Here is a 13,182-nt window from a genome sequence, read left to right on the forward strand (position 1 = left end):
CGTTTGCGCTAGTACGGCAATGGCACGATATAAAATATTGGACGAATTTTATTAAGTCAGCGTCGGGCGACTGGGGCAGTAAATTTTCCATAAAACGAGCCCACCAACAAACGCACTGCGAACGATTAGCATATTTATGAAAGCTGAATCGTGTCCGCTTGCCAAAAAATCACTTTACCAAAGTGTTGAGGAAAGATTTACAGCGTTGATTTGAAAGAGATGTGCCCATCGATCTTTACGCCACTTGCAATCGTCTAGCAGCAGTTGGCCCATCGGCTCGCAGGAAATGTCCTAAAGATGATGATGATAAAAAAGTAAGCGAATGCTACTACATTGGCCGGCAAAGCCAAACCGTCGGACACGTTGACACTTGATATGAAAGATTTTCATTGAAATTATATTTTATTACACTAATATAGTAAAATGATAGGATATCAAAACAGTGGAATCTGAACTGGATTCTATTTGGCTGTGAGCAGTATTGTAACTATTTCGTAATCCTTGTCCTGATGCTATGTCACTTGATATTGAAAATTTTGCATGTGTTTTGTTTGTTTTCCGTAAAATATGTATTGTAACCATATTTTTCTATTCCTTTGGATGCTTTATATTTCCTTACTCATGTTTATTCATATTTTCTTGTATATTTGTTTATATTAAGATTCAGATATGCTTTTACATGTGGTAACTGAACACATTTTACATTCCTTCTTGATTTTGTAAATGTTACGAAATTTGTTTTTGTTCAATGTTCACTTCTTTCTGTAGCTATATTCATATATTTTCCAACCCTATTTTTCTCAATCATTATTGTAATAACTTAACGTGAAATTAGAACAAAGCTTAAATTATTTAAGCATTTCCGTTTGAATTTTGAAAAGATTTTGCAATCGTCTGGACAACGATACTGAAAACCCCATTTGCCGGTCCAACGGTCTTTTAATTTGAACCGTTTCGCATTTCAATTCGTGTAGCGGCACCTTAATACGGCCGTGTCTTTAAATGTCCGATAGATGGCGTTAGTCTAGTTCCATTCCCTACAGCACTTTGCTCGAACTGCTCGAATGCCACATTTGACAGCTGTCACGCCTTCCTTTTACTCTTCTTCTGGAATGTTGTTTTCAATGTGGAATCCTGTTCGGTCGCTGCAGAAATTGTGTATTTTTCGCAGTTTTCCATCGTTTATCGCGAACCAAAACGCAATTTCCCACTCAGTTTCGATGCCGTGCATCACGTTCCGACGAAAGTTTTCAGTTTTCCGCGTCAGCATGAATGGTAGCCCGTGCGTACCGTGATTTGCTTTGTGAGCTTTTGTGTTGTTGTGATTAGTGGCAACTGGTTTGTTTTGTTTTTTCTTTCGCGATTATACGACGAAAATTCGCTCGTCATTGGAAGACGACCTGCAACGTAGCGCCGGAACGGTGGATTACTGGTGAACATTTGAAGACTCAAAAAAAAACATTGAGAAAATTCGTCCACGATGGCATCGCAAGGGAGCATGCAAGATCGCAATAGTCTTGAGAAGTACATTCGCCAACTGGCGATGAAGGCCGCACAGATCATTGTGCAATCACGGTTGGGAGAGAAAATAGCCACGGAAAGTAATCCTAACTCCACGACAACGGATTGGGTAAGTAGTGCTGGGACAGATTCTGTGCTCGTGTTGTTTTGGGGTGGAATTGTTTCTTTGTCTCTTAGCGAGGTGTAACGCGGAATGGTAAGCGGCACTAGGCCATACGCGTGATAAGAGACGTTTGCATACATCAACCATGAAGCTGACTGCATCAAACGATTCAAGTGTACTTCGTACTATGATCGTACGTCGTAGCGGAGGAACGATTTAGTTCGAGGGGAGAAGATATTATTTATTTTTAAAGCTTTTAGGTCTGAAGCAATAAATCGTCTTTGAAGATAATTGAATAATCAACGAACACAGCGTGAACGAAAGTTGTAATTGTAAATGATGCACAACAACCGGAAAGGATCCTTCCCTTGCCCTGCCAAGGCGCACCCTGTAGTTGCTATGAACATGTTCCCTTGTTCTGCATAAATTGCATCACAGCAAATGGCATTGGTTCGCAATCGAATGCATCATAAATCAAACGCTCAAGATACAGTGGGCAAAAACCGGGAAGCAAAATTCCAATGCATCACGTCATCTTGATGCCGATCAACGGCATGACGGATAAAATGATGCTATGCATGTCCAACGAACACGATACAGGATGCACTTGTAGAGCTTAGGTTCAATTTGCTAGACGAACATGCGCACACAAACATTGTCTTCTCTGGTGCGGTGGCTTCGTCCTGTGGCACCGATTTCTACCGGGAAGGAACAACTTTCTTCACGAATCTAGGTTAATGGACGAACTTTTGCCCACCGTTTTCCGGCCCGCTGCTTGATCACTTCCATGTTTGACTGGTCTTCCTTTCGCTGGGATTGGACGAGTGCCAGGCAAAATGATAATTAGTGGTATCACTAGTCATTACATTGGTGGGCATCGCTTTATCAACGATGTAGTTCCGCTAAGCAAGCTCCAAAGTGAAGACCCTGTATCGGTCGGCGTATTTCAAGTGAGCAGTAATAGCAATCGATACATTTTTATCAGCTCCAGCTACTATGTAATGGAGCGTTTGAACTAGATTAAACTGGTTGGCCTTCATTATAAGCTGTAAGATAAACATCCTCCTGTATTAATCTGTTTAACTTGTACCAATGTAAATATGATGATTAAAACTGCGAAACTAAATCCGTATAGTAAAATGCTTAGATACGTAATAAACTGTTATCAACAGTTTCTACTTACGTCATATTATCAGCTCTTCAACGTATGTTTGATAATGCAGTTTTCCAAGCAGGATGAAAGCTATTCGCTTGAAGTGCAAGCTTTTTAGAAGAGGCAGTTTAAACTGCATACATTGTGTACAGTTAGCTAAGTCTTGATAAGGAGAAGCTAAAAAATGAGCATTTTAATTTTTTTTTTGTATTTCAACAGACTTTATAAGTAAACGCATTTAGTAAATTGTATTGAATTAGGGTCAGTCGAGATTTGACCTCACATTCTGTATATTTCCATCCATTCCCTTCTCTGTATGTGTTGATTTAATTAGACATCTTCAGAATAATAAAATGCAAAGCAATCAACCGTACACTACTAATTGTTATTGTTTTGCTTTTCACTTTCTGGAACACCGGCCATTAGTCACGACTCGCAAATAATGCCACAAACCTGACAATTCTCTACCACGATCACTCTATCCTGATCGCTGCGTCTTGTTCAAACCGCTTCACCGATCTGGGCAGTAGAACCGGATCGAACCACTTCCTGTTGAAGCGAGAAGTGATCGAACGGCTGTACACCTTTTAGCGCGCATTCAAATTGCGCAACGTATTTACAGCATACCCGGACCCGAGCGATTCCACTTGTTGTCTTGAAACCCATTAGAGAATGTAAAGAAGATGAAGTAGAAATAGAAAAGATCAACCAGAGGCTCTTACATAGTTTCTATCACGATGGGATCACTGTGCCCACCGCTCATGCCGCATCCCGCAGCCGGTAAGCTACAACAAACTTATCTTGGTTCTAATAGTTATTTATACAATTCTTCCCTTTCCGCAACCGTCGTGCCTCAGTCACCCATCGTCGAAAGCTTTGTCCGGTGTGTTCCTGTTTGAACCAGTGTTCCTGTGGCGTCACGTTTTAAGCCTTCAAATGCCTTCCGCTGCATTTGCGGATGATGATTCGTGATGGTGTTTATATGGCTTTGAGAATGATGGCAAGTGCATTTGCACACAATTGCACTTTAGAAAACACTATCATGTGTTATCAAAGGGAGGGATTAGTTAGGGCAAAAAGCTGCTGACAGGTAGCACTTGACTTGACACGGAGAGAGCACGAGAGTAAGGCGTATGAGGAAGCACGTTAATCTTGAGAACAAACAAACCGACGACCATATAAAGTGTCGCATGCACAATAATCTCCATAGGGTTTTATCTCATCCCTTAACGATCACATTTAACTTATTTTATTTTCCTTTTTACAGAAAATAAAGCAATGTGGAAAATAATTTTCACATCATCGTCGACTCCAACCGTTGTTGTTTGTTTGAAAATCGTTACAAAGGAAACATTTTACGACAGTGTGTATTCCCACCGAATAATGTACGGTCGTTGTCTTCTGCTGCTGCCCTGCAAAAGTGCAATCCTCCCTGCTGCAGGTTAAGGGTGTGGCAGAAAACGAAACATGAAGGAATTGCGCAGCAAATTTCGGTTCATTCGCTTGTTCCCGGTTTGCTTTCTGTTTCACGTACGCATACACTCACGGTTCTAGACCCTAGACTGGATGTTATCGTCTTGGTTGGTGGCAAACTAGCACCCGACCCACCCATAAGAAGCGCTCAAAGAAAATGCTCATGTCATTGCGATTATATCGAAAGGGTGTGCGTGGGCATGTATACATAAGCCGGGGAGAAGGTTCAAGTGGAAATAATCGCTTATAATAATAAGGATTATGATGTTTGGTTACACATTTATCCTCAAAACCCCCCGATTGAATAACTGTAGGTTTCTATTGTTTACATTTAATATTGAGTATTTTAAAATGACCAAGAAATATCTTCCATTCGGACACTCGGGAAGGTTGGTTCGAGTCACGCCTCGAGTGTAAATAAGCACCGACAGCAATTGGAAGAAACTAGCAAGTGTAATTTTATTTTTATTTACCAATCGTTCTCGTCCGGACACGCTGGTAAATCATTCTGTTTACCCGTCGACTACACCGTTCTCGTGCTGGGTCAGGAATGACAACGTGCCCTCCTAGGGCATGATAGTGTGTTCCCACAATCGTCTTATGTTGTCACCTTTCGCCCGTACAGAAGACGTTACCAATTTAATATTAATCGCGTAAGTGTACATTCGCTGGTAGAAAAACGACGCCTATTTGTTTTTGCATGTCTGAATTGCAATTTGATGCAATTTGTTGGGGCCTCCTATTTCCGGTGCATTTTTACCACCTCAGCAAGCGCAAGTTCCATTGAAGCTTTTGTTGTACATACCGTTACGGTTGTAGGCTTGTCCCTCCCTATTAGTGTCTAGCTTAATCATGATGGTGTAAACAAAAGTAAAACCTGACCTTCCTTTACCAGCAAAGTTGAGGACCGACCATGGCCAACTTACAATTTTCCTCCCACCAGACATTCCGATGATCTGTTTTATCGCGCCCTATGTTTGTCCGTTTGCAATGAACAATGTTTGTGAGCGGGAGACAAACATTGACTTAGAATATGTTCAAACAGAAGCAAAATTGCGCTAAAGACATCAAACAAAAAAAGAGTTGCAAAAATAAATAATTAAAACACTTGATTAAAGATGACGATAAATGGTTTGTTGCACAATCCACTCTTACGACACATTCTTTTATTTTTTTTATTTATTCCTCTTGATCAAACAGGCAACAGTTTATGTTAAATAATTTAGAATTATTCTTTTCTTACCGATCAAATTCATTACAGCTTAGTAATTGTTTTCAACATAAAAAAGGCGCAACTTGAAATAGAAATTCTTCTATATAAGGGAATCCCTACAGCTTTCTAAATGTATGCTAAAGAAAACACATTCCTTTAATTCTGCTATAGTCATTAATTGCAATAACAACTGCATTTCTATATGAAAAACCGGATAGCCATCGTGCACATTCCATGATGCCTTTTGCCATTCATTCAACAATCAAAACACCACCGTACCACCGTACTGGAAAGGCAGTAAAACTCCACTCCCTTTTTAAAGTCATGTTTGTCCTCAATTCCATGGATAATGGCGCGGGAGATGAGGAGAGAAAAGAAGCAGAGAAGGCCACCGTGCACATTGATGAATGTGTTATGCTGTTTTGTTAGGCACACTTTACGTACCTAGAGAAGCCCGCAGAGTTATGCTGCAAAGATGAATGGAATACCAGAGACCACGTTTGTGGTGGACCCTTCTTCCGAACCCCTGGGAAGTTTCTCTTGCAATGATGGTAAATTGAGTCTTTCCATTCGATCGTCGTATCTCTTTGTATCGAAGCTTTACTCGAAGAGAGACTCATCCGGATGCTGTGGAATGAATTAAAGACCCTGGCATCGATGGCACTCTACCATAGCTTATATCTTGAGTCCGACATCCATTTATGTTGCGTCGTCCCTTGGTTGAAGTTATTCTCCTCCACTCATCAAGACCCCTTCATGAGTGACCAGCAGCATATTGTGAGACGCATTGTATGATATGTAAGCTATCGGCCACTATTGCGAGATTAGAGAGCACGAGCTCTGCCGAGAGTTGTTGTGCTGCTGCTTGTGTGGTATGTGTGAGGTCCAAACTCTGAGGGGCTGACTGATATCTACGTTGCCCGCCAAACCGCACGTACACAGCACACGTAGAACAGCTATCCAATGTTACCAACGTGAATACCTTCCCCTGAGATTGGCCTTCCTCCAATGCAAAAGGGGCAACCCCTTTCTGCAGTCAAACAAAACGAATCGCCGTACGTCAATTTCGTAAACAATCTTATCACGTACTCCGCGGACTCCGGTTCAAAGGAACAGGTTTTCACCAGTTTACACGGGGGAATCCCTTGTTTTAGTGCTGGTGAAACCTTTTGACTTTGGATAGAATAATGCGAATTTGCTGTTTATCTACTTTTAGGACTATGTGGGGATATTATCTGAAGATCGTCTTTGCAATATGAGGTCACCGATCGGTAAATAGACGACATCGTGCTACTCGCACAACAAGATTCCATCATGAGCTTTTGATATGAAAATTGTATTTCATGCTTTAGTAGCAAATGACTCATCAAAAGTCCAACTTTACCGTTTTTGTTAGTTAATAGATTAACGGAATCCCTTACTAAACCAAGGTCATTATTCAGGTTGTAGCAAGGTCAGACGGACCTAATGTGGACGCCTCGAAAGGAGAATCCTATTGACAACGATATTCACGCATTATACGCACTTTTCTTGTGGCGTAAAACTGTGGTGCCAGTGTCATTGACCGACACGTGGTTTGTTTCGAGACGTCCAGACGATTTCGGTTCTAGAGAAACAAAGAGAGAGTGAGAATAAAGATTAACGCTGAATCCAATATGGGTAGTAGAGAACTTTCCCGAAACTTTCATTTGCGTTGTACTCCGATGTGTTGCTGCAGAAAAGAGAACACATCAACCTGGTGCACCACACTAACCGAGACATGCGCACTCCACCGGGTAAGCCCTTTTTCGTTCGACGGAGACACGAAGAACAACGCACATCGAGAACATCGACCGACGTCTGGCGAATGTCTGGCGCTCCGTGAGCATTAGCACGTGGCCCATCATGCGTATCCCGAACGGGACGATCAAGCATCAAGCATAGCATAACAAAAAAAAACTCCTGAAAACGGAACCGAATACGTCCACACCATAACTACAGCACACCAGTGATGATAATACGAGCCAAATAACCAACAAGCGCGGTTAGTCTGTGCGTAAAGTCACGTCATCCATCCCGGCCGGCGTTATGAAGGTTTTCAGTAGGAGGTAGCATATAGATATTCTTATATGTTATGCGTACTGTGACTTGTTTTCTTCTTCCACCGTACCGGCAAGGCCGAACGGATCGGGGACTTGTCAGTAAACAAAATTTTATTAATTTTTTTCTTATAGTATCAAACCTTCTTAATCTTGGACATTGAAGCAATAGTTTCGTTTTTTGGAAGAAACAAACACACTGCCACAAGACTGTGTGGACACGTGTACAGCACAATTTATAGAGCTGTAAACAACGGTTGTTTTCGTACCGTGTAACCTTGAGGTTGTTTTCTACGCATCCTCCATTCCCAGATACACGCTGCGGATGGCAATAGTTCCCGAAAAATCGAACGCACAAGGACATCACGTTCGAGGAGCATGCATACGGATAGCAACCAAAGCCCAGGTGAAGAAAAAGCGCAAAAAGGTGCATCAAGCGTTGTGATTGTAAAACATGGAGCAACTCCTAACATGAAGCATCGGATAATTTAAACTAAAAATATGTATCACTTTAAGCAAATTAATGCACTGGACTGTTTTACACCCGTAGAAAACATTTTTTTCTTTTCATCTCAAGTACTCCTACGTCTTTTTTCTTGCCGGCACCACCATCGAGTGGGTCGGCTGTCGGTTGATTAAAGTGCGGAAGAAAAGAAATAAATAACTCATGTTCGCTTTCCAGCTTCGTTGGACGATTTTTTACCGCCCACCCAAAGATGCACAAGAGTGCAGAAGGGCGCAGGCAAATAAATGGATTCTGCTGTTGGAAGTCACTGCTGAAGCACTGGAAAGCACGGGCGGATTAGTGCGGAGGCGTCTATGTTTTGCCTTTCTTTTTCGCTCCACCACAAGCGCATATCTTGTGGGGATGTGTGTTTTGTTGCTCTACATTCACATTGTTGCAAATGAGCGAACTCTGCCGGGGTGGGATTTGCGTGGGAGTTTGCCCGATTGTGCCAGACGGTCATAAGCGACCAGATGGTCAGATACGGTTCCAATTTTGCAACGATTTCTCTTCAAGAATGGCTTTGGCGAATCGGACAGCGAGCTAACGAGATGAAGCTTCTATCATTATCTACGAGCGGCAGCGTTCGATTGAAAGGGGATAAACCCATTTACCCTACCGCAAGAAGTAATAGACCGCATCAGGCTGCCACGGTAGCTTTTTTTTGATTGCTTCTTTACGCGAAGGTTTCCTTTAATGGCCTTGGGTTTCTTCACCACCTGCCACATCGTCTATGCTGCTGCAGTTTGAGCATGTCGCATATCGGAAGAAGGCAAAGCAACCAACGGCAGCATACATGCTGTTTGTTGCTTGTGCTACCCCCTTTGTAAGGAAGGGTACGAGATTTCACTCACACTAACGTAGTTTGGTTCGGTTTTATGCTACGGTTGTGTATCAAGGCATGCCAGCCTACTATGCAACCGCTTGCATTCTTCATCTTTTTTTCCTCATCACTCTCGGCTGTGTGTGTGTGTGAATATGCTATGTTGATCTGAAGGAGAAGATGAGTAAAACCATGTTGATGTTTTCTCGCTCACTCTTCTGCGCGCGAATACGGTGGAAACATAGAAATGTTGGAGAGCGCGCTCATGCAGTGTAGCATCGGTTTCATCGGTGTGCGTGCTAACTTTTCCACCCGTGAGAATGTGTAGTAGGGAAAAGGCAGCGTTTTCATGCTGCTCGGTACGCATTGGATAGCCACTGGCAAACGTTGTAGGCAGCATTTTCTTGTGACTCTTCTGCGGTAAATGTGTGTTTCGAGACCACGCGTTATTCATCGTTAAGAGTTTTCCTCCAAAAACAAAAAAAAAGCAAGTGCCCCGTGATTATTTAGAAAAGAAAGAGAAAAAAAACATTACTTGTGCAGAAGTGTGTGAATAATATTTCATTATTTTGTTAGGTGCTTCGGTTGTGTAAAAGCTTCGCATCTCGAAGAAAAAAACCCACGCCCTGTCTAACACCGGAACATCCGGACGGCAAACGCCACGAAGCAGGCTGAAAGACGCCAAAAAGACGACGTGTGTGCGTGTGGGAAAAATTTGGCTATGACTCAAACGGTGGTGACGTTTCGTACGAAAGGTGAAAATTATTTCTTGGAAAAGAAAGTGAAGTGTTTTTCCGTGCATTGCAAAGCGACCAGAAAGTACTTTATCGATAGTGGGTGTGAACATTGAATTAATCGCATAGTGTTTACTGCATAAAATTCGACTCGTGGATTGATATTTGTTCCAAATCCGATATTCGGTAAGCACTAATTGTGGTTCTTCTTTTTTTTTTAATTTGTTCCATCCGGCTTCACATCGAAGCATCTGTCAAGGATTCACTCTCGCGCCATTTAAGGATCTCTCTGTTCCACGCTCTCTTTCTCTCGCTCTCGCTTCTCACCTTTCTACCATCTCGCTCGTTTTACACACACGTGTTTCCAGGTGAGTCCTTTTTGTGCCAAACCAACGGCGACGTTTTGGTAGCACCGTGGAGCATAATTTGATTCCAGGAACCAGAAGGACGATGATTCATCCGCCATTGCAAAATTGGACCTACGGAGACTTAAGCGTTTTACGATTGTCTGTCGATTCTTTTTTTTTTTGGGAGGTGCAAAATTCGATCACACAAACACACTTTGTGTCACAATGGTTTGCGATTTTATTGCGTCTGTGTAGGTGTACCATGGTGTAGAAAGATTGCTAAAAAAGGAATTGTTTCCATACACGCGTATCCACACTATTCGGTTTAACAAGCGAATTTGCCACGTACACTTTTTCGAAAGGGAATGTTCTTTCAACAGAGCATTCCCTTCCGACTGCATTACTAAATTGCTAAATATAGTTCTCTTTGTAGGTGATAAAATCTACTTTTGAAAAGAAATAACTATCCCACATATATTCAGCTGTAGTACATACAATAGAATACCCATCCCCAACACTCAGCAAACGGAATAGAACGGGAAGACATTTATCTGCTTTTTTTCGCACCCCTTTACGCCGTTGCACACTTCCAAAGCCGGATGTTGTCACTTGAGCAAAACGGTGGGAGAGCTGTTGGTGGGTGCGATTTTCCTATTGCCGTACGTACTACTTCGTTCTTATAAAAGTCATCGTTTCCTTGAGTTTGTTAACGACCCGAAAAGAAAGTCAATGGTTTGAGAACACAAAACAGATCTTTCTTTAAAAAACCGGAAACGCTCGAGTGCGAGATCTTTGTTTCATGATCATGTTGGACGACAGAGTCGTATAGCCTTTTCTGGCTTTTAAGTGAAAAATGTAAATCAAAAGTTTACTCTACTTGTACTTCGGTTGGCAATCTTGGTACGCGTAAGAACTACCAGAGTAAAAGGTTCTAGCTATCGGATATTTCCATCCCTTTATAGTAGTTGGGTTAGTTCTTTAACGTCTGTGGCCCGTCGGAGTTGGATAAAGCGTGACCGGAGATGGCGTAGTCGTTGTTGTTGATGAATAAAATTGAGGTCATCCCCCACCGTATGGGGTAGAATGTTCTGGGTGAATGAACATTGCCGCTGATTTCAGTCCGGCCCTTCGATAAACAACCAAAGTACAACGAGGGGCTTTTGTTTACAACCATACGCATATGCACTTATGCTGTGCTGCATGGCGCAAGTATGTAAAATTTGTCTCACGCCCTTTCCGTTGTTCTGAGCCGAGTAGTAGAGCATTATTGAATGTTTGTTGGGTTAATGGATTTTTTCTGTAGAAAAATATACAAATTTAAATGTTTAAATTTTACTTTCTAAATTTAGAAAAATCCTAAAATGTTGGATTATTATTATGTGCTTCTCCCTTATGGTCTCTCAAAAAAAAAATCGCAAAATTATTCCTACCTGGGATTTACAAAAGATGAAAACAGCAGATGGACAATGATCCCTTCTTCGCTGTAGGAAGCCTGAGAACTTTATAAATGTTTATTTACCTGCCATTATTTCGGGTTGTTTCATGTTGTGTTTCCGGAAAAACAAGTGAAGAAACATAATTTTTCTTTTTTTTTTTTTTGATTATCTTCATTTCACTTCCTGTAACAGCATGACGTACTCGAAGTTCAATTTAATCCCTAACACATCCCAGAGAAGTAACCATAAAGAGATACTCCAAATATTCTTCTTCAACGCTTTTTTTGGGGAAATTCTACTTTCTTTCTACCAAGGAAAAGCTTATAAATACCAGATTGAAAAGAAGAAAAAAATGCCAACGAAAGCCGCCATCGTTCGATGGGTTGCTGTCTCGCCAATAGGATCATTATTTGAAAATCGTTCCCGTTCGGTTGGTCGGTTAATTACTAACCATCCGGTCGTAGATGATGGTCGCCACCCTTACTCTAACAGCACGACACGGTCGATATGGTTTATGACCATCGATAACCCAGTTCGGATGAAGAATCCAATTATACCGCAAATGCGAAACGAAAGAAAGAGAGCCATCATCGATCCAATACACATAAGTCATTATTTTGGGGTCACCGATTCGTGCCAGAAGCGGGAATATCGTTCCAGAGGGATATTTTCGCAAACTATCTTTAAAAGTGGGATTGTTAATGGGGAACAAAATGGTGCAAAATGTGCTGGTACCTTCATACATCAATGCCACAGCACCGGTTGTTGACCAGTAAGCCTGTACGGGTCAAGGACAAATAATGTTACCAAAATGAACTTGGTGATATTATATACCCAAATGTGTGTGACACCATGCTTTTAGGTTTTCCAAATGATGAATTAATGTTTCCCACGAGACCGCCAGAAATGTCGTCTGTTTTTCCCCCAAAGAACTGTCAGACAATCCCTCTGCAATGGCGTAAGCATTTTTGCCTCCGTTAGTCATATATTTATTTATTTTTTTAAGTTTTTTTTCTATAAAATAGTTAAATAGTATTCCTTGGAAGTGTGTACAAACATAAGCTGTTATAGTACGACAGAGACCGGAACACAGATTACATGTAACGACACGATCGCCCGTATTAAAACACCAAACAACTGCGGAACTTTCCGATCGGTTTTTGTCGTCCCTTTGAGTCAGTTTTGATTGATTTGTTTACCTAGTCCGTTTGCTGTGTACATTTACAGTGGCGTGCCGCGTTCTATCAAACCGATCGAGTCGTACTTTTCCGTTGGGCCTGCACCGTCACAGATATGCCACAAAGTCAAAGGTTGCGATCGTTCGATCGTATTTAATTTTTATTGGAAACGCGTGCACACGGACCGAAGCAGCAGTACCGAGTCATCTTCGACTGTTCCAGGTACTGGGCACGGATGGACGAAGGATGTTTGGGGTGGATGCATTTTTATTTATTGTACGGCAGTAGTTTGGTCGTGTGTTTACACAATCGCTTGCCCTCTGTTTGGGGGGAGGGGAATCTTTCTACAGCGCGTCCAAGTGCACCGTCCTCGTGAAGGTTGAGGGTAATGTCTGATAGTATTGCGGATTGTTGTTTCTTGCATTTAGAAGTCTTTTCCCGCCTTATCCTCCAAATCCCGATGAGGTCGCAATGTCATCATGCACACCTTGTTTGCGATGTACGATGCCCGAAGTGCGCCTCTGTTTGTTTTCTTCTCGAGATAATCAACGAGCGGTGGTTCATTATTTATCTAAGAACACCTTTGCACCTATTGTAAATATGTCTCTGTTTTGTGGA

At 41.9% G+C, this 13,182-nt stretch overlaps 1 protein-coding gene and 1 long non-coding RNA gene across 2 annotated transcripts in view; both read left to right on the forward strand.

Moving 5' to 3' along the window:
• The first annotated feature begins 1,101 nt into the window (after positions 1-1,101).
• Positions 1,102-13,182, forward strand: part of LOC125768568 (autophagy-related protein 13 homolog) — a 31,991-nt gene continuing 19,910 nt past the window's right edge. The window contains exon 1 of the mRNA XM_049436419.1: positions 1,102-1,630. Coding sequence (XP_049292376.1) covers positions 1,481-1,630 — 150 coding nt within the window. The 5' untranslated portion in view covers positions 1,102-1,480. The remainder of the gene's footprint in view (positions 1,631-13,182) is intronic.
• On the forward strand, positions 2,389-4,092 carry LOC125768576 (uncharacterized). Its single transcript, XR_007418921.1, has 2 exons — positions 2,389-3,557; positions 3,635-4,092. It is a non-coding gene; the product is annotated as an uncharacterized LOC125768576 (long non-coding RNA).

The sequence above is a fragment of the Anopheles funestus genome, chromosome 3RL (genome assembly GCF_943734845.2).
Source record: "Anopheles funestus chromosome 3RL, idAnoFuneDA-416_04, whole genome shotgun sequence".
Classification (NCBI taxonomy): domain Eukaryota; kingdom Metazoa; phylum Arthropoda; class Insecta; order Diptera; family Culicidae; genus Anopheles; species Anopheles funestus.